The 21,040-nt window shown below is 38.9% G+C and overlaps 1 protein-coding gene and 1 pseudogene across 3 annotated transcripts; one reads left to right on the top strand and one right to left on the bottom strand.

The window, feature by feature from the left end:
- The first annotated feature begins 4,756 nt into the window (after positions 1-4,756).
- Positions 4,757-14,040, top strand: CLEC5A (C-type lectin domain containing 5A). 3 transcript variants are annotated; one of them, XM_008058645.1, is made up of 6 exons: positions 4,757-4,908; positions 6,760-6,819; positions 8,224-8,292; positions 8,604-8,740; positions 12,052-12,158; positions 13,410-14,040. In XM_008058645.1, the coding sequence occupies exons 1-6, from the start codon at positions 4,830-4,832 to the stop codon at positions 13,522-13,524; spliced, it is 567 nt and encodes a 188-aa protein (XP_008056836.1). In that variant the 5' UTR covers positions 4,757-4,829; the 3' UTR covers positions 13,525-14,040. The 3 variants fall into 3 exon arrangements, with proteins under 3 accessions (XP_008056836.1, XP_008056837.1, XP_021568328.1); XM_008058646.1 differs by lacking the exon at positions 6,760-6,819; XM_021712653.1 differs by lacking the exon at positions 8,224-8,292.
- A 4,950-nt stretch (positions 14,041-18,990) lies between these two features.
- LOC103261018 lies at positions 18,991-19,940 on the bottom strand (annotated as a pseudogene).
- Between the last annotated feature and the right edge of the window lie 1,100 nt (positions 19,941-21,040).

Raw genomic sequence — 21,040 nt, 5'->3', positions numbered from 1 at the left:
TTCACAAGAGATAAAGAGCCAAGAACAGAGAATGGTGTAATATACTATTTAAAAGATGCTATTCTGGTTAAGTAAACCAGAGTATTATAGTCTGGTGTCATTCTCCTGAAGGAACACTTTCTTCTTACCAGGCTTCTTATCAGTTGGGACTAAAGTCCAAAGACCACAGACAAGTACAAAGCGCTCCACGTTTTAAGAGAGTGAAAGTTGGCCGGGCTCGGTGGCTCAGCCTGTAATCCCAGCACTTTGGGAGGCCGAGGTGAGTGGGTTGCCTGAGACTGCGAATTCGAGACCTGCCCGGGCAACTTGGCGAGACCTCATCTCTACAATAAATCAAAAATTAGCTGGGTGTGGTAGCACACCCCTGTAGTTCCGGGTATTTGGAAGGCTGAGGTGGAAGGATTGCCAAGCCCAGCAGGTGGAGGCTGTGGTGGCCGGGAGCCTGCCAATGCACTCCAGTCTGGATGACAAAGTGAGACTTCAACTCAAAAAAAAAAGAAGAAGAAAAAGAGAGAGAGTTAAAGTTGAGCTATAAACTCAGAGTTCTAACAGCTATATCCCTGGGCAATTTTAAGTTAACTCTGCATTGTAATTTACTTATATTATTTGTTTCTGAGTCACAACATATCTTCATCAAAATTCTAGATATTGATCTATCAACATGTAGGATTTAGAATTTTTTAAGAAAAATCTGAAACAAACCTTATATTTTATTTCCTTCTTAGATTTTTCTATGCAGAAGCCTCTATATTTTTTAGGTCTTTTTTTTTTTTTTAAGAAATCATCAGAATGTATTTGGGTTTATATTTTTTTCATTCAGTCTGCCTAATTTTAGCTTTTTCCTTACATTTTCTTCCACTTTCTGTATTATTGCTATTCTAATATCTATTTTATTTTCATTCTTTCTCTTTTGCAAGCCACAGTATATGTAAGAATCTGTTGGATCTAACATCAAATCTCTTTCTTTTTCTTCTCTAATTGCAATTCTTTCTTTTTCACTTTTTCTCTGAATTAAATCTCAGTATATATTTTCTAGTTTTTATATTTTTCTATTACATTTAATTAGCTATTCAGAGCCCTTTACTCTAATGTTTAAGTTAGCAAATACATCTCAAAACATTTGTCTGTTCATTTCATGATATTAAGTCATATTCCCTTTACAGAATCAGGGTTCTTTTAAAATCTTAATTAAAACATAAGTGAAGTGTTTTCTAATATTTTCTGTTTCTTGTAATGGTTTTGTTGCACAGATGGACATCAGATCTCTCTCTTCATAATTTTGAGTTGCTGCATTCTCACATATCTGCTTTTTTTTTTTTCCTATTTGGTAAACTTTGAAGTAGGAGATGAGAGAGTTTTAGCCATATTTAAAGTTGTTATAGGTCCTGACAGATATTGGAAGTGTTAAATCTTATAAGACTTGGTGAAGGGAGATGGGGGAAATTTTATATTTACTCTATTTCTGTGTTGCCAGGTTAGAAACAACTTGAGAAGGAAGTCTGACAGCTGAGCATAATATTTCTCTTGCTTGGTGTTGAGGCAGCTTTATATTAATGGGATAACATCTTCATCATCCATTTGGGATGACTGTCCTCTGCAATAGGACTCCCAATTTATTTAATGAGTTGCTGCTCAAAGTAGAAGCCACGTGTGTTTCCATGGGACACTGTGCCTGCTAGACTCCAGAATCTGACAGACTTCCCACAATCTGTAAATCATCCTGTCTATAGTCCCCCAGACCCTCCCCTCACTTCCAAGTTTTAACATATCAGGTTAGTGTATTTATAACAGAGTTCTACCATAATGCCCTTCCAATAACCCACCAAACAGACTTTTTCTGTGCATTCTATGAATTTTGGGTTGTGACACCATCTGAGTAGCAATTTACTTTAAAATATCATATTAGTAGTAATGTAGCATGGGTGAACATAAGTTAACTCTACTTACAAACTAGGAGGTGGCTAGCTATCATGTGAAGGCCTATAATCACAATCCATACTCCAAGGTAGTTATTTAAAATACAAAATTTTAATCAGTAATCAAGACATTGGAGATGGCTTACTACTTACCATTCTTGAAAACTACAACAGCAAATCTGTTCATTAGTATTAGAAATAGCACACAAATTTTTGATTGATTAGAAATATTTTGTAAGTTCTACCATGTCACAAATAAAGGCTTGAATTACAAGCCTAGAAGCCTAACACCACGTGCAGTGTTCCAAGCACCGTGAAAGTGCTAGGGCGACTGCAGTGAAGAAGATGGACTCAGATTTTGCCGTCTTTACTTCTTAGAGTCCAGTAGGTGAAGCAAACAAGAGTATTATCATGTACTAAGTGCTCTCAAGAATACTGAGAACTGGCCAGGCTCGGTGGCTCAGCCTGTAAATGGATTGCCTGAGCCTGCGGGTTCAAGACCCACCTGGGCAACTTGGCGAGACCTCATCTCTACAATAAATCAAAAAATTAGCCGGGTGTGGTAGCGCGCACCTGTAGTTCCAGCTACTTGGAAGGCTGAGGCAGAAGGATCGCTGGAGCCCAGCAGGTTGAGGCTGCAGTGGCCAGGAGCAGCCACTGCACTCCAGGCTGGGCGACAGAGTGAGACTCCAACTCAAAAAAAAAAAAAAAGAATGCTGAGAACTTATGTTCAAGATGACAGGTATCATGCTATTAAAATTGCAAGCATTTTCTCGCTCACTTCTCACAACTATGCTATGTGGCATTTACTATAATCACTCCTATTTATAGTTGAAGAAGTGGACATTAAAGAGGTTAAGTAGCTTAATCAAGGACAGTGAACTAGTGAATGCGAGATCCAAGAACCAAACACAGAATTAATTTTGAACACTTTGTTCTTATCCATTACTCTTTACTAAAAAATTCTCAATTGTTCCGTTGTCAAATAAATCATATAATTGCACACTTGAATAAATAAATCATATGCTTTTATGCCTGGATATTATACATGCTAAATATACATTATTAAAATATATATTTTGACATGTAAGAATATCTATCTCTTTTTTTTTTGAGTAGGAGTTCACTCTGTTGCCCAGGCTGGAGAGCAGTTGCTTGCTCACAGCCACCATAACCTCGACCTGCTGGGCTCAGGTGATCCCGCCATCTCAACCTTCCAAGTAGCTGGAACTACAGCGCCACCATGCTAATTTTTCGATTTATTGTAGAGACGAGGTCTCGCCAAATTGCCCAGGCTGGGAAAAGATATCTTTCATAGTGTTAGCTTAATCTAGAGTGTAGAAATGACAAAACATGTACAATATAATCCTGTTTCTGTAAGTGAACCAGTCAGTATCTATCTATCTTCTATTTTTTAATTTACCTACTCATCTTAACAGAATACACTCTGAGATGCTAATGATAACTTTAGCTAAATGTGCAAACATCATTTTTTTTATTTTCTCCATTTTTTGTTAATATATTCTAGCCATATTTTGTAATGAGCACATGCACCTTTTATAGCAGGGAAAACAGTATAAAAGGAAAACTTCAAATTTAATATGCAATAAAAACTCCTTTAAAATAAGACTTGAGCATAGCTTGTCCCACCACACTCTTGCACCCTGCAGTGTGTTATGCTTAAGAATCACTGAATGATCACGATAAGATCTGGAAGGTGAGCAGAAAGGGCCAGAGAGAAACCCATGACAAAGGGGATTGGGCAGAACTGACAGTGAATGAAGGGAATAGAACACAAAGAATCTACTCACTAATATGCGGTGACTTCAATTGGGATTCTTTTCTAATTTACACTCCCACCAATAGTATAGAAGTGCTCCCTTTTCTCCAAAACTATACCATCATCTATTGTTTTTATTGTCATTATTTCAACATAATTTCAGACTTGCAGAAATGTCATGAGGAAAGTACAAATAACTTCTACCTATCTTTTATCCAGACTTACAACTTGCTAACATTTTACCATACTTCTCACTGCATTTTAAGGGGATTTAAACACAGAAGAAGAAAGGTGAGTCTCTGTGGGACATTTTGTTACCCAAATTCTCCTACAAATATTTATCTTTATAAGGACTTCCTTGGCAGAAAGCCTCTTCTTGCTGTAAGACTAGAAACTCCCTTCCCCTCTTTGCCCCGCCTGCCCCTTTACCAAGAACACTGAACAGGAAGAAGTGTTTCTCGGGGATGCTGCTAAGACAGAGACTCTGTGAAAAAAAAGACCATTGACTGAGCAGAAGGAGCGTATTCTCAGGAGACGAGGCCCCTGCCAGCTACACTCAGCACAGACCGCCGGGAAGACACCCTTCTGCAAGCCAGCCCAGTCTTCTAGGGAGAAAACAGGTGAATCTGTCTGTCTGTCTGTCCTCTACACATATACTGTTACCGCTCTCCCACTGCCAAGATATTCAGGGATGCCTGCTCTGTCTCTTACTCCTAACATTTTGAAGACTGAGTCTTCTGACAACTGAAGTCAGTATGGCCAAAACTACAAACTAAGGCAACACAGGTCTTTTCAGAGCTAAGCGTTCTTGAAATACAGGAGAGACTTTACTTATTAGACAGAGTTTAGAAGATCACAAATGGAACCAAGACAGAGACCTAGGGTAAGAGCTGAGTGAAGGAGAGGCAGCATGCCAAGTTCAAAGGCTCCAGTCAGCACAGAGTCCTATCTGTGTTGTAGGCCTGTGCTGGGTCTCCCCCTTGTACCTATCAATGGCATGCCTGTCTCACACGCCACTTTTGCTCAGCATACTCTGGCAAGAGGCTGGGATGTGTCCTGGTGAAAAGTAGGCTTGCCCTTAGATTCTGATACTGTTATGCTCTAATCCCCACAGGCTTCTGATCTCTTTCATCATGAACTGGCACATGATCATCTCTGGGCTTATTGTGGTGGTGCTTAAAGTTGTCGGAATGACATTATTTCTGCTGTATTGTGAGTATTTAGAGCTTCTTACACTGAGTCCATATTGCCTTCCTCTTTAAAAAAAATATGTAGGTATCTTTGGGGGATACAAATATTTTTGATTTGGGCTTTAAGAGTACCCACCACCCCTGCCTGTGTATGTTGTACCCAATGAGTGATTTTTTCTCTCCTCCCATTACTGCTCCCCCTTCTGAGTCTCCAGTGTTCATTATACCATTCTCCATGTCGTTGCATATCCTTGGTTTAGCTTCCACTTATAAGTGAGAACGTGTGATGTTAGATTTTCTGTTCCTGAGTTTGTTTAGGATGATGCTCTACAATTCCACCCAAGTTCCTGCAAAGTACATTGTTTCATTCTTTTTGATAGCTGAATTATATTCCATAGTGTGTATATAACATATTTTCTTTATCCACTCTTCAGTTGATGGGCATTTATGTTGATTCCACATCTTTGCAATTGTGAATTGTGCTATGATGAACATGTGTGTGCAGGTGTCCTTTTCATGTAATGACCTAATGACCTCTGTTCTTTTGGGTAGAAGCCTAGGAGTGAAATTGCTGGATTAAAAGGTAGATAGTTGTTTGAGAAATCTCCATACCACTTTCTATAGAGGGTGTACTAATTTACACTCCCACCAACAGTATAGAAGTGCTCCCTTTTCTCCAAAACTATACCATCATCTATTGTTTTTATTGTTTTTTGATTTTTCAATAATGGCCATTCTGACTGGTGTAAGATTGTATCTCATTGTGGTTTTAATTTGCATTTCCCTGATGATGAGTGAAGTTGAGCATTTTTTCATATGTTTGTTGGTAATTTGTATATCTTCTTTTGAGGGATGTCTATTCATGTCATTTGCTCAATTTTAATGGGGTTATTTGCTTTTGGCTTGCTGATTTGTTTGAATTCTTTGTATATTCTAGTCTTTTATCATATATATAGTTTGCGAATGTCTTCTCCCATTCTATTGGTTGCCTATTTGCTCTGTTGATTATTTATTTCGCTGTGCAGAAGCTTTTTAGTTTAATTAAGTTCCACCTGTTTACTTTTGCTTTAGTTGCATTTGCTTTTAGGATTTTTGTCAGAATGCAACACTGAGTATAAAGTTGACCTGCCCAAGTCTTTCCACCTGAGGGCAACTGACTCAGTTGGAGAAGGGGTAGAGATTGACAATGGTCTTCCCACTCCCAGCACACATGTGGGCCAGATTTCTTGGTCTGTCTTGGAAATGAAGAACTGACCAGTGTTTTGTGGTTAGAGCCCCACCAAAGCTTTTGCTACTAGAATCTTAGTTGGTTGATCTGAGCTGATGTACTTGACAGTGCTTGTTATCGTTGCTAAAATTTGAAAATATAGCTCCAGTTCAGCCCAACGATAGAGTGGTGATAGAACTAAATTGAACAGTACCCGGATTTAACTGAGGGAGAAATTTATCTCTGTGCATATGTAAATTAATTTATCCAAATGTCTAGTGAAAGAAGCCTCCTATCAAAGGATTTTATTGAAACTCAGAAAGTAGAAGCTTCTCCAACTCCAGAAGTCAGTAGGGAAAATAAATGAGGAAGGAAATGTGAGTAGAAAGCAGCAGTTGAGTAAGAGGTATCTTCCTCATGACACAACCTGAAAGTGCAGTTCCTATTGCATAAGAGACCAGGAAAGAAATATGATTAAGAATAAGTGAACATATTCACAAAAATGCATATATACATTTGTATATGACTGAGGCACTGATTGAGGCAGAGAATTCAGTATTTCTCTTGAACAGTCACAGTGCCCTGAGGCTCCTGTAGTGATGTGTGTTTATTGTATCATGGTGAAGTTAAATTTGGGGTTGAACCAACAGCTGGTTGTGTTTGTAGTCCCACAGATTTTTGGAAAAAGTAATGACGACTTCATCCCCACAGGGAGCTACGGAACAGGTAATGCACATGACAGGAAATCTTCTCTCCGTTACACAGCTCTTATGTGCTGAATGGAGACCTTCCTCATGGCCTGTTTGCCCAAGACATTATTTTGCGCAAGGTTCTAAAAATATCATCTAATAAATTCCTTTCTTTTTATAGATGGGGAAACCAAGATAGGACTGAGAGAAATATCTGATCCTCAGTTTTGTACCTGGATATGAAGATGGTTTATATGCAATCATTGTTATAAGATGTGAAAATGCTTAATAGCCAGAGCTATAATAGGCATGCCTATTCTCTCTCTATTAAAATAACTAGTTCTGTCTTGAAGTCTGTTCTTAGAATTTCCTCTCACTTCCTCTCAAGACACCTACTGCTACTGATATATTTAGGAGAAAGACAGTTTCTCATTGATCCTTGTATCACCTGAGATATGCAGTACAGTGAGCTATGTGGAGAAAATTATCATAAAATATTTATTGAATTCTTTTAGTCATAACCCCAAAGCAGTTTCTGATGAATACCAAGCCATCCTATATTGCAAAGAGTCTAAATAAAATATAAATGCTAACTTGTCTGTTTTATTAACAAAATCTTAAGTAACTAATTTGGTCTCAGGGTAAACTAAAGTAATCTTCAACCACAAAGGACAAGTAACTGGTGGCACTGAGGAGAGGTTTGAGCAGACTCTGAAGTCACTGCAGCTGCTTGCTCAGTCGGTCACTATTCCCAGGAAAATGAGTCCCTTATTTGTAGTTAAAGAAATGAATGGATCCTTCTCTGCTTATAGGCAATATCTGGAAAGTTCCCTAGCTTCCTTGTCTGACAATACCTCCCTGGTCCTGAATTTGTTCCAGCTAGCCTCAATCTTTATAACTGAGTAGTGCTGCTGAAAGAGTCCAAGAGCTGCCCAGGATTATTAGTTTTCATATAAGACTTGGGACACTAGAAATAGAAAGAGCAGCAAAGATGCTGTGTGAAGCCTCAGGAGGATGTGCTCCAAAGTCTATATAAGAAAGGAATGAAGAAGTTTTACTGTGATGCTAAATTCCTCCATTACTCTTCCTTTCTCTTCTTCTTCTTCTTCTTCTTCTTTTTTTGGAATTTCACACCTACTGTCAAACTAAACCAGACCAAACCAAACCAAACCAAACCAAACAAAACAAAAACAAAAGCAAAAACAAACAACCAAAAAACAAAAACAAAAGATGACATCAAATAGGATTTGCGTATTAAGCATGACAAATAATGGCAGTAGTTAGATGGAAGGATCAAAAAAAGAAAAGTTTTGCCTTTGAGTGACCAAGAGTTTCTTCTTATCATTTCCATGATTCAGAGACAAATAGGCACAGCCCATATTCTGATGTGTTTGTGCAGTAATTACCAGACAGTAACTTTCATTTTTTTCTTTCATTTCAGTTCCACAGATTTTTGGGAGATATTCTCCAAGTCCCAAGAACTCCATTCCCACAAGGAGCTATGGAACAGGTAAAGTGCCTGGTTACAAGTCCCTCCTTTCCTTCCTCTGGGTTCTTAAGTGTTGATTTCTGAGACTTTCCCATTATTGCCTGTATTATGGAAATGTTTTGCTCTAAGGGACCATAAAGACCTTTCAGTTCATGCTTTTTACATTATCAACAGAAAAACAGACTAGACTGAGTGGAATTTCTTCCTGGATTGAGAATGACTTATACTAATATAATTGTAAAGAAACCCATGTCTCACTACTTTATGACTCAATTCCAGGATTTACACCCTAAACTACTAATCTCATACTTTCTTTTCTTCAATCACTTCAGTTTGTCCCCAATACTGGGAGTTTTATCAAGGAAGATGTTTTTTCTTATCCAATTCTGAATCATCTTGGAACAAAAGCAAAGACTTCTGTGAAAGCAAGGAATCTACTTTGGCAATTGTCAATACACCTGAAAAACTGGTGAGGACACTGGAATGTACAACAAAGCGGCTCACCCTACACCAGCATCAGTGGGTGGGATGCTGGGCAATTAGGTGGAGTGAGGGTGGGATGGAGTGAAGATGGAGAGGTGGCTGGCTGAGGAGTTCAAGTTCCTTTTCTGAATCTGGAGTTAGAAGTCTCAGTAGCTATAGTACATTCCTTCATTTAATCTAAGCTACAGAAATACACACTCTGAGGTCTTTCCCATGAGGCAGAGCAGTTAGCTGGTGTCTTGGGAATGAGTCAAGACATTTAAAGTGCAGGGAAAAAACAAATGAGTTGATGTGTGTAAGCTTTGTGGAAAAACTAGCAGAATATTCATAAATGTGAGATGTCAATGTGTCACCCCAGTCTGCATAGTAAATAAAGACATAAATTAATAAAATTAATGATATGAAAAACAAAGAATCATGTCACAAAACTGGGTTTGAAGTTGATAATTAATGATAAAAATAGATAACACTATGCAAGAAGTGATGTTCTACTATCTTCTTTTACTTCATAGTCATCATGAGGATATACATACATATAAAATATTTATATTTTCTTTTGAAATTTTTTTAGAGATGGAGTCTTATTATGTGGCCCAGGTTAGTCTCAAACTCGTGGTCTCAAGTGAGCCTCCCATCTCAGCCTCCCCTGGGATTACAGGCGTGAGATACCTCTTGCAGCCAATTATCCATATTTTATAAATGAGGAAAATAGAAAATAGCAAAGCAATTTGACCAAGGTCATACACCTAAAAAGCAGAGCATAGAATGGAATTTTGATCTCTCTGACTCCAATATCCATACTCTACTCAATTCTAGACCATAATCTATTTCAGGTCATAGTTGCCTCTCCTTCCAATCTTAAGCATTTGCTGAGCGCTAGGCACTGTGACATTGTACTGTCTACACTATTCTTGTTTCTCTCCCCTCTATCCCTCTACTCCTCCTCTCAGAGGTCCTCCTGTGATTAAGAAGAATTTGTAAGAGGGTCTCCTCTCTGAATCTTGCTAATAGATAACCAACAAAAGCATAAGGACAAGTATCCAGATGGAAAGGGAAATGTCTTAAAGCAGAAAATCAGGAGCAAGGCAGCAGAGAGAAAAGAGGAAGGAGGAGAGAAGAAGGGAAGAGAGAAATACAACAGAAAGTTGATGATCTCTTTTTCTTTCCTCGCCCCTTAGTTTTGGCTCATTCCAAGTTGCATCCTTGGCAGTCACTCCCACTTATACTCCATACTAATCCCACAAAAAGCTCATCACACCAGTGCTTTGCTGATGACTCTCAAGTTTATATCTCCTGCTTAACCTTCTTCTCCAAACCAGACAGTATACCAAATTCAACTTTGATGTTTCAAAAGTTCTACAAACCCACCATGCCCAAAATGGAGTCAATTATATTTGAGCTCAACTGCTCCTCCTCTTGTATTTCAAATATTGGTGCATAGTCACATCACCAAGCATTGTAGGCTGGGCATTTTCTGGAATGTTATCTTCTCTCTTTCTCGCAAATCAGTTGCTAACCAAGTCCCGTCTTCTCTAACAAATACTTCATTTCCCAAGTAGATATCTTCAGAATTTTTGAAATTAATTTCCTTGTCTCCAGTTTTTCCCTCTTTCTAGCTATCCTTAGCAGAACCGACATCATAATATCTCTAGGGCTCTAAATTGTCTGTGCGTGCCATATTGAGCATCTTGTAGTTAGTTCTTTCTTCACCATACTTAGTATCTTGAAGTTCCTCAGATGTTCGAGCTGTAGAAGGATATTCTTTCTTCCAAAAAGTCCAAACCCTCCCCTCCCATTTATTTAACAGACAGGTAGCTATCTCCCATAATTCATCTCAAGCATCACCTCATCTATAGTTTTTCTAGTAAAGTCTTAAATTTATGCAGCATAATCATTTTGTCCTTTCTGCCTTTTCCAGATCTAGTACATTTTTTCTAGCACTTTACCTGGGTACTTCTCCTGACATCTGTCATTAAAACTGTGGTTTTTCATCATGATGGGATCACTGATTTTTTTAAATGGTGATGAAACATATGCATCTCTTCCCAGAAATGTTACAGAAGCACAATATATTGCATAAAATTCCAACAACTTCATACATCCCCTTGAAAACCATCCATGGCTTCCTGCATGAGAGTTAAGAGTTAAGGATCCTTGTTTTAGACCATGGGTCAGCAAACTTTTTCTTAAAAGGCCAGATAATATACAGTTTAAGCTTTTCAGATCATAAGTCTCTGTTAAAATTCCTCAACTCTGCTGTTGTAACTCAAAAGCAGTTATAAAAATATGTAAACAGATGGACATGGGTGCAGGCCAATAAAACCTTATTTATAGAAAAGGTTTCATTCAGTCTGGATTTGACCCACTGCCTGTAGTTTGCCAGCTCCTGTTTATTATTTGTCTTTGAGAAGAACGTATTTGTTTCCCTATCCTCAGTTAAATACAATGCCTGGCACATAATAGACATTCCAGGAAATGTTTAGTAAATAAATAAAGTTAGTAAGTAATTTAAAAATTAACAAAATAAGATATTTCAGGAAAAGGGAGCATCTAGAAAAGAAGAACTAAGGAAATAGCCATGGGATGACAAGTAAGACTTGTATATCAACTGACTTTGTGGATATGTACAGATACGTATGTGACAAGTACAAAAAGGACTTCTCGCTGGGGTGATTAATGATTCATTAATTTAACAGAGAAACGAAGATGTCTTTGACTACTATCAATCTAGCAAATATTCAGCAAACACTTGATAATTTCTCTTTGGCTTATCTGCTTTAGCAACACACTTTTAAATCTCCCCAATTTCCTTTGCTAAGTTTTCAAAGAACATAAACACATTTTTATTATCATTTGATTCAACCTTATTTGGAATATATAATTTTGGCAATAAAAACAATCCTATGTAGAGAGGCTGACACATTTTTAAAAATTGCATTGTTTTGTATCGTACAGTAGTCCTTTGCCTTCATTCTCACAGTGTGGTCCCTAGAGAGCAGCATAAGCATCATCTGGGCATGTGTTAGTTAAGTAAATTATTGGTCCCCTACATCAGACCTACTGAGCCAGAATCTCAGAAGTCTGTACTTTAACCAGACCTTGGGTGCTCCTGCTGTCCTGCCAACCTCGACAACTACTCTTCTAGGCTTAGTGGCAAGTGCCAGCCATAGCCAGTCCCAGGATCTCCCAATAGACTTTCCTATTCCCAGAATCAGGTACATTCTTGGGCACATTGGTTCAAGGGAGGCATCAGTAAAACACTCACTGTTGAACTGTTTATTTTTTGTTAATGTCTAGAAGTTTCTCCAGAACATAGCTGGTGCTGAAAAGTATTTTATTGGCTTAACATACCAGCGTGCAGAGAAAAAGTGGAGTTGGATCAACAACTCAGTGTTCAATGGCAAGTACGTGAGCATCCGCATTTTTCTGGGGATCTTGGTTTGCCTCAGGAGATCAATCCTGAGAGTCATAGGTTCATCCTGGAATAGCTCAAGGGCTGAGACTCGACTCTGTTCTGCTCTTATCCTTTCTTCACACTCATCTATTCCCTGAGATGCATTGTTTATAAACTTATTATAAAAAATATCAGACATTCCTGAGGAGAGAGAAGTGTATTCATATAACAAATTACAGTGTTCAAATTAAGATTCAAACAAATTCGCATGCCTAGCATTTGTTTGATATAGCTCACAAGTCTATTTTAACCCATGGATCACATTTATGATTAAATGCCTACAATTTTCCCCAGATGTGGCTTCTTTCTCTAAAGAAAGACTATTATAAGCAACTTGTCTATTCCTTAAAGCTATGAACTTTTAGGGCCCAAGAGCCATCTCCTGTGAATAACTCCATGGAGATAAGTATGGCAGGAGAATGTAATATTCCCAGTGTTGATATGAATATGTTGATTCAGACAGAGAGCAAGTCAGTTCCCCAGTCTCTAACTGGACTTCCCCACAAAGGGACAGACATGAATATTCATTCAGTGTCTAGAAAATGCCAGGTACTGTGTAAGTACTTTGCATGTGTTATTTCCTGCAATATTAATCAGGCTGCTGGCAAACATTTTTATTACTCCCCATGTCACAGGTAGTTGAATTGAGGACCAGAAAGGCTTAAAAATGTGTTGAATATCACAAAGCTAAGACGTAGCAAAGCCACCATTTGACTCCAAAGCTACCTGAGTCCAAAACTCATGCCCTTTCCTTGAGGCCAGGGCCTTTCTAGTCAGACTGAAAAAGATTGAATGGGAGAAAAAGAGGTAGGAGAGCCAAGAAATGGCTCCACCAACTTGCTTGTCCTAGCTGGGGTCTAGGAAAGCGTAAGCAATCTCTTTTGCCTTCTTTAGGTCCTCTTTCTGTGAACATACATAAAGCCCTCAAACATTACTTATGGGAGAAAAAGGGACACCCCCTGAGATGCCCCCAACCAAACCCCGGAGTGAGTTAGTCCGAGATTCTGAATCCATACACCCCACAGGACAGCAGACAAAAAAGGAGAATTTAGAGCTGGATGTGGAAGCTGGATTTGGAGACGGGGGTCTGAGTTAGAAATAAGGCTGCTCCCGAGGAGGACGTGTGGGTCCAGGCACTCCGGAATTAGGAGAACCCGGAAGGAAACCATGGGTCATAACCACGCTTTCTCTTCTCCTTTAGTGTTACCAATCAGAATCAGGATTTCAACTGTGTGACCATTGGTCTAACAAAGACGTTTGACGCTGCATCATGTGACATCAGCTACCGTAGGATCTGTGAGAAAAATGCCAAATGATCACATTTCTTTGGGATAGGAACAAATAGACTTATGAAGTGGCAAAAAGAGAATATTTGCAACTGGGACTGTTCCAGGAAGTACTGAACATCAAATTACTGTATCAGTCATCAACAGGTTACTGGCAGAGCTAATGTACCACACCCCTCCACAAATATACTTACACGCACCCGAGGCAAAAACCCCAGTCTGAGCCAGCATTTCCCTGTTTCTCACATTTCTTGTTAGAGTAGCACCTGCAGCTCTTTTTGAAATCCCACAGGGCATCTGGTCCATGATTCTTTAATCTGTCTGTCCACCAGTAGGTGTCCTTGCCGGTCTGGGAAAATGAGCTTCTGTATTTTGCTTTGGGGGTCTGGATGCTAGCCATCTCCAGAGGATAGGTTTAGTTTTATGGAGAAAGCTCAGTGGTGTAGGGATAAGGCAAGTGTCTGTAGAACTGAGTATTTTTGACAGATCAACAGGATTTAGCCTGTTTAACAGAGTTTGTTTTATTTTATCTCAGAGCACACGACCGTACTATCAAGGAGAAACTGCAGACTGAGTATGTGTGAACATTTTTGAGAAAGAAGCATGGCAAAAGAGGGATAAACTCAGTTTCTGTGACCTCATCTCTGTTCCCAAGAGAACCCCGGTCACGTGTCCCTCCACAAGTTGGAGAAACAGAGGCCCTCCTCAGTCTAAACTAAGTCCTTGACCTGTGGAGTACTCCTGGTGCTGAGCTTGGAGCAGAAGGAGTAATGTTTATGGGTGCGAAGACAGGTCAGGGCAGCACAGGAGTCTGCTTGGAGATCCCTCTGAATAAAACCAGACAGCTAAAGAACCCAAACAAACTAAATCTCTATCTTTCAACAAAACTCTGAAGAGACACAAAAGTAAAAAATGTTCTTGTACTGGTCTGAAACTCCATTATAGAATTAATAACTTCTTGGCAAACAAATTTGGGTGAACAGATTCCTTTTGCTTTGCAGATTTTGAGTATATGACCATATTTGTTCAGTATATTTTAATAACATGGAATCAGTTCTTGGGCCCCAAATTCCTCCCTTAATGTTCTAGAGAAAGCCTTCTACTGGGCAGCACAGTGATCCAGAGAAGCCTTGCACTGATTGGCATCACACTGACCCAGAACTGGTACCCTGACCTAGGAGCTGAAAAAGAAAAGGCTGCTCAGGGAAGCATAGTGGAGACAAGGAGTTAGATCATAGAAATAGAATACCACGGACAAATAGAATTAATGAGAGAGGAAATAGGGAGTTCATTTGGCCACACTGGAAGAAAGGATAGAAAGAGGTAGAAAAGTCTTGTGGCACCCTATTCTCCACACTCACAAGACATTAGGTACACACTCACCTTGGTACATGAGAAAAAGAAAAGAGATGCCTTGTGTATCTTGAGTAAAAAGGATTAAATCATAAAGGAAGACCATGTAAAACTAATGGAAATTATAATCACCTAAGTGCTTACCATTTGTGTCTAATAATGATGTTCCACAGTAATGATTGTATATATCATTATATGTGTGCCAAACTAATTTGTTGTAAATTAGGTTTCATAATTTTTGGTTCCTGAGCATGGCCACTCACAATTTTTAAAATTAGGTAGTATATTAGGTGCTAGAAGTTGCTAGAAGGAGGCTACCAGAAATAATTTTTGATTGAGGAGGGGCAGAAATTGGAGTTATTTTGGTCCCTCGTGAAGATACAGTTTCTCTGATGGCATTAGTAAAGTATATGCACCACAGTTGAGGAAAGGAGAAAGGCTGAGTTTATGGTGGGGAGAAGAACCCACAGATTTCTAGCCAAAATAAAGCCCCAGAATTCAGACAACAGAAAGGATTATAATTCTTATGCTTGATAAGAAAGACTGTTGTTGTTTCACTTTCTATTTTGTGACAGAATATTTGCAGACTTTAGACCAGGAAATGTTACATCTAGTGATTCCTCTAGTAGGCAACTCAAATTTCCCCCAAGATGAGGAGGTACTTCTGTGGGAATTATAAGAGAAGCCCAGTGGGCTGAGGTGAGGGTAGGGGTATGTAGGGTATATGTGAATCTTGGTTTAAGTTCATTGCTGGATCCTTGGAAAGGTAGATACATTTGATATTTATTAGACAGAAGTGATATTAGCAAAAAAGCAATGGAAATTTACAAAACCATTGGTTTGAGTTTTGACTTTGCTTTTATTGAGTCCCAAGGAGACAGAAGCATCTGGAAGTGAGCAAGACCCAAAATATTTTGCCAAAGACCATTAAGGCAAGTTTACAGCACTCCAACTAGATACTTTTTCACTGCAAGCCAGTGAAGTATGGGACTAAGGCTCCTCAGGATGCAGGAGAGATTCACACAGATTTCTAAAAGGGATTCATTATGGTTGAAGTAATGAAATATGAAGAATTAAACAGGTTCTTAAAATATAGTCAAGACAGCAGGAGAGTACAGACAACGAGGCATAAATTGTATTGTTGAATATGGAGATGTTATCATCTTCACATTTTATAAACCTCAGCAACCAAAGAAGAAATATATTTTAGTTATTGCTCATATAACCATACAACTTCCAAAAGACATATGATTTTTTTAAATTGAAGTTTCTGAAAAGTGAAATGGGACTCTTTTATGAGAAAATGATTTTTATTGGTTTTAAAATTAAAATATTGTGTACCTCAGTTGAAATGCAAGTTCACTAAATGTGAGAAGCTTTGCTTTTCACATGAATAAGACCCTACTTCAAATTATAGAAGCTTTTCAGAAACCACATTACTCTCATGATACTTCATTAATCTCCATCATATATGCCAAGCCTGACATATTTGACAGTGTAGACAATATGGCTTTCTCCATTTAGTTATTTATTTATTTTGAGACAAGTTTTCACTCACCCAGGCTGGAGTGCAGTGACACAATCAGCTGGGACTACAGGCATGCGCCACCGTTTTTTGTTTTTTGCTTTTAGTTTTGTAGAGACAAGATATTGCTATTCTTCTCAGGCTTGTCTCTTAACTTCTGGACTCAAGCAATCCTCCTGCCTCAACCTTCCAAAGTGCTAGGATTATAGATGTGAGTCACTGTATCTGACCATGGCTTGATCCTTTTGAATACACAGGTAAAGACTATTCTACAATACTCTAGATGTCTACACTCAATAAAACATTTGGCAAAACCCAAAAAGAAAAAAGATTCCTCTATGTATTTTAGTGGGAATAAACATTAGGAGAAGCACTTTGTAGTGGATTTGAAGGTGAAATCTACATTCAAGAAGTAGCTTGTTAATTCTCCAGGAGCTGAATGTACTCAAGTCACTTAATTTCTCAGAACTTCTGTACTCATTTATAATATAAGAATAGAAGACTGCTCAAGTCAGAGAAGTGTGCCTCAAAAATTATGTGTCCATACGACATGAAGATCAAACTCATACTTTCCATGACTACAAATGTGGGCCCAACCTGGGTCAGCCAACTCCTATCCAACCCTTAAACTCATGAACAAATCCACCTGAGATCAACAGAGCAACCAGCTGAGCCTACGCTTGATCTCCTGAAACATGAAGTGTGAAACTACAAGCTTACTGCTATATTCCACAGGAGTTCTGTGGTTGGTTCTTGAATAATAAAACTAACTGATGCAAATTCCTGACTGACCTTTCACCTTTTTACTTTATTGTCCTTTAGTGGTTTGTCTTTATTGTCCTTTAGTGGATTGTCCACATAGCAAACATATACTCTTGTTAAAACATTAGACTGAATCTGTCACTCTTCTTCAACACCCTGTGATGGTTTTCCAATTCACTCCAAGAAACAGCAAAAGTCTTTAGAAGACTTCCAAGGCTCTACTTGGTCTACATTCCAATTACTTCTGATTGCATTTGCTCCCCCTTTCTCCTTTGCACACTTACTTTGCTCTTTCTTCCCTAGGGGTCCCATTTGCTATTCCCTATGCTTGGAAAGCTCTTTAACAGATTTCCAAATATCTCAGTAGGTTTCCTCTCTCAAACTTTCTCTGACAGTCTTATTCAAAGCTTCAACATCCCCCCAAAGGATGTTCATTTTCATTCCTATTTCACTTTTCTTCACAATCTAAAAAAATCTATTTTAATAGCTTTATTGAAATATTATTTACATACTATGAAATTAACTCATTTAAAATGCACAATTCGATGGGTTTTTGGTATAACAACAGATATTTACAACCGTTATCTCAAAAACAAAGCCTGTACTAATCAATTATCACTATCCTATCCCTGTGTTTACCTCAGCTCTAAATAACCACTAGTCTACTCTTTAGACTGTCTCTACAAACAGTATCTCTAACATTTTTTTTTGTTTCATTGCTAAATTTCCCAAACTTAAGAAAGACATACACATATATACATGTCTTAAAAATGATAAAGTGACTGCATAATATTCCATTTTGTATAGGTACCACATTTTTTTTATCCAGTTCAGCTTCGATGGGCAACATGGTTGGTTCCATGTTTTTGCTATTGTGAAGAGAGCTGCAACAAACATATGTGTGCAGGTATCTTTTTTGTAGAATGATTTGAGTTCCTCCGGGTATATTCCCAATAGAGGAACTACTGGGTCATATGTAAAGTCAATTTCTAGTTCTTTCAGAAATTGCCACACTGTCTTCCAAAGAGGCTGAATTAGTTTGCATTCCCACCAATAATGTAGAAGCCCTCCTTTTTCTCCACATCCTCGTCAGTATCTGGTGTTTGTTTTATTAATGATGGCCATTCTTACAGGGGTTAGGTGGTATCTCAATGTGGTTTTGATTTGCATTTCTCTGATGATGAGTGAGACTGAGCACTTTTTCATGTGTCTGTTGGTTGCCCGTATATCTTCTTTTGAGAAGTGTCTATTCAGATCTTTTGCCTACTTTTTAAAGGGGCTGTTTTTTCCTTTCAGTGCGTTTGAGGTCCTCATAAAGAAGGACAAACATATGGACTTTGCAGCAACTTGGATGGATTTGGAGTCGATCATACTCAGTGATTTATCACAGAAACAAAGAACAGAGTTCCATAGGTTCTCACTCATAAACAAAACTTGAACAATTATAATGCTATAAGAAAGCGATTGACAGTCGTGGAAAACTGTCAGGGAGGGGGTGGGATTGGCAGTCGATGGAAACTGCTAGGGGAGGGAGAGGCATACCTCATCAACAAGGGTACCTACATGATCAATGTTTATATACCTAACCCTGAAATGTACCCCACATCTGTATAATAAAAATTAAAAAGCAACAACAAAAAAATTCCCTTTGCTGAATTAAAAAAATGATAAAATGAATTTCAAGTAACAACTAGTCACATTAAAAACCTTAACCATAAGTTAAAAGTCATTTGTTGCACACAGAGTATTGCATGAAAGTAATGATTATGATGCAATTCAAAGATCAAAAAAACCTCTTCAGATTATTCTAGAATGCATAAAAAATACTTTGCCATGTAAAATGCCTTAGGATGAGGCTAGTTCGTGAATAGCTGATAGCCGTGGTTTACCCCATCCTGAAGGGCCTCTATGACTTTGTCACTGTGAAAGGTGAAGATGAAGGGGTTGAGGAAAGGAGTCACTACTGGAACCAACAAGGAAACCACTCTGTTGTAATGAGTTGCCTGCGTTTGCTTGGGTTTCACATAGAGGAACAAGCAGCTGCCATAGCCGATCACGATGCAGGTGAAGTGGGAGGCACAAGTGGTGAAGGCTTTCTTCCTGCCAGAGGTTGAAGGGACCCTGAGAAAGGTGGAGATAATGTAGGTGTAGGAGACAACCATAGGCATCAAAGAATCAAAGAAAATAAAAATAGCCATTAAGAAGAGGATAAACTCTGTGAAAAGTGTATCATTACAGGAGAGTTTGAGTAATTGGCCTCAGTCACAGAAAAAATTGTTCAATTCACCACATTCGATTTGCAGAAGGTAAGCTGAAAAGTAACATACACTGGTCAGATTTCAGAAAGGAATCCAACCTCCCAAGACACAATTACCATGGAGTTTCAGGTGCGACTGCTCATAATGATGTTGTACCTCAGAGGGTTACAGACAGCCACATAACGGTCCACAGAAGTTGCTCCAAATAACACAAACTCTGTAGTCCTCACAGCAAGGTACAGGAAGAGTTGGGCAACACATGCAGTCAAAGATATGGTCTGCAACCCAGGGAGGAGCAACCCCCAAAGCATTATGGGAATGATTATGGTTGTGACGAGGATCTCCAGGATAGAGAGGTAGCCAAGGAAGAAGTACATGGGAGACTGCAGACGTTTATCAACACAAACAATCACAGTGATGACCATGTTTCCCACTAATGTCACGAGGTAGTAAAAGAAGAATACAACAAAACGGATATGCTGTAATTCTTCAGAGCCAGAGATGCCAAGGAGATAAAATGCAGTGGCACCAGAGTGATTCCTCAACATTTAGTACTGAGCCCTGTTCTTTGTGAATTCTAGAGAAGAAAGAGAGATAACAGATTCTCATCTCAAGAAGGCTGGAGAAACTTTCTCCTCATTCTCCTCAACTCCACAACATGACTCTACTATTTTCTATACAATGTTGATGTTAAATGTTTTATGAAGGATATATAGCACATATAAAGATGAATGTATAAGTCCAAGAAGATATACAGTCATGAATACAATATGACAGACATGAAAACCCACCCACTCACCCCGGCATGTACCCTTGTCTCTCAAAACAATGAACATCTTGCCTCTCACTCTGCTCTGATCTGTCATCCTATCTACTACTCTGACCACAATCTGCTCATTTATACACCTTTCATATTGATTGGAACTAAATTGTCTTCTCTATCATTTTCCCCTCCTGCAAAGTCCTAATGCATCTCAACAACAGGAAAGTATTCCTAGTCAATCTCACACTGACATGGTTACTTTTTTCTTTTGTATCCTCTACACATAGGCTCCATTTGCATTATGTTCATTTGAAAGTTTTCACCTCATAGGTGTCACTTTGGGGTGATATTAGGAAGTGGAGTCTATTCAGGAAATTGTCACAAAGCAAAGACCATTTTGAGACAAAGTATTGAGGCTTTCCTTGACTTCTGTGGTGTTGGTTCCCTGGAGTAGATTACCCATTTCTTCCTCTGTTATATTGAAAGCCATCTCCTCCTCACATCCCAGTGAGTTTGCCTCTTCCACACAGACAGAGTCTGGCCAGCTCTGAACTAGCAACCTCTGGCTCTGAGATTTGGATTCCGCTTGTCACCAGATGACACAAGAGAGGAAGAGAAGTCCGGGGGTGGGGGGGCGGAGGGAGACTGGGACTTTTATCTCCAACTCCAAAAAATCTCCACTCAAGTGTCAGGAGACAAGAACACAGCTGTGGTGTGGAGGTAAGTATCTTCTACAACGCATTGCCGGTACCCCAGCACCCGAATTTCCACAGGAAGGCAAGATCTCCCAATGGGTAGTCTATGCCTGCATGCAACCTGCCTTGGCCTGTTGGGAGCCGGCCATGGAGGCCCACTGAGCGTTAGGGATCAGGGAGGGCCGTGGAC

The sequence above is a fragment of the Carlito syrichta genome, unplaced genomic scaffold (genome assembly GCF_000164805.1).
Source record: "Carlito syrichta isolate Samal-C Ts95f unplaced genomic scaffold, Tarsius_syrichta-2.0.1 Scaffold303563, whole genome shotgun sequence".
Taxonomy (NCBI): domain Eukaryota; kingdom Metazoa; phylum Chordata; class Mammalia; order Primates; family Tarsiidae; genus Carlito; species Carlito syrichta.
The sequence above is the reverse complement of the archived record's forward strand: the minus strand, read 5'-3'. Positions and strand labels throughout refer to the sequence as shown.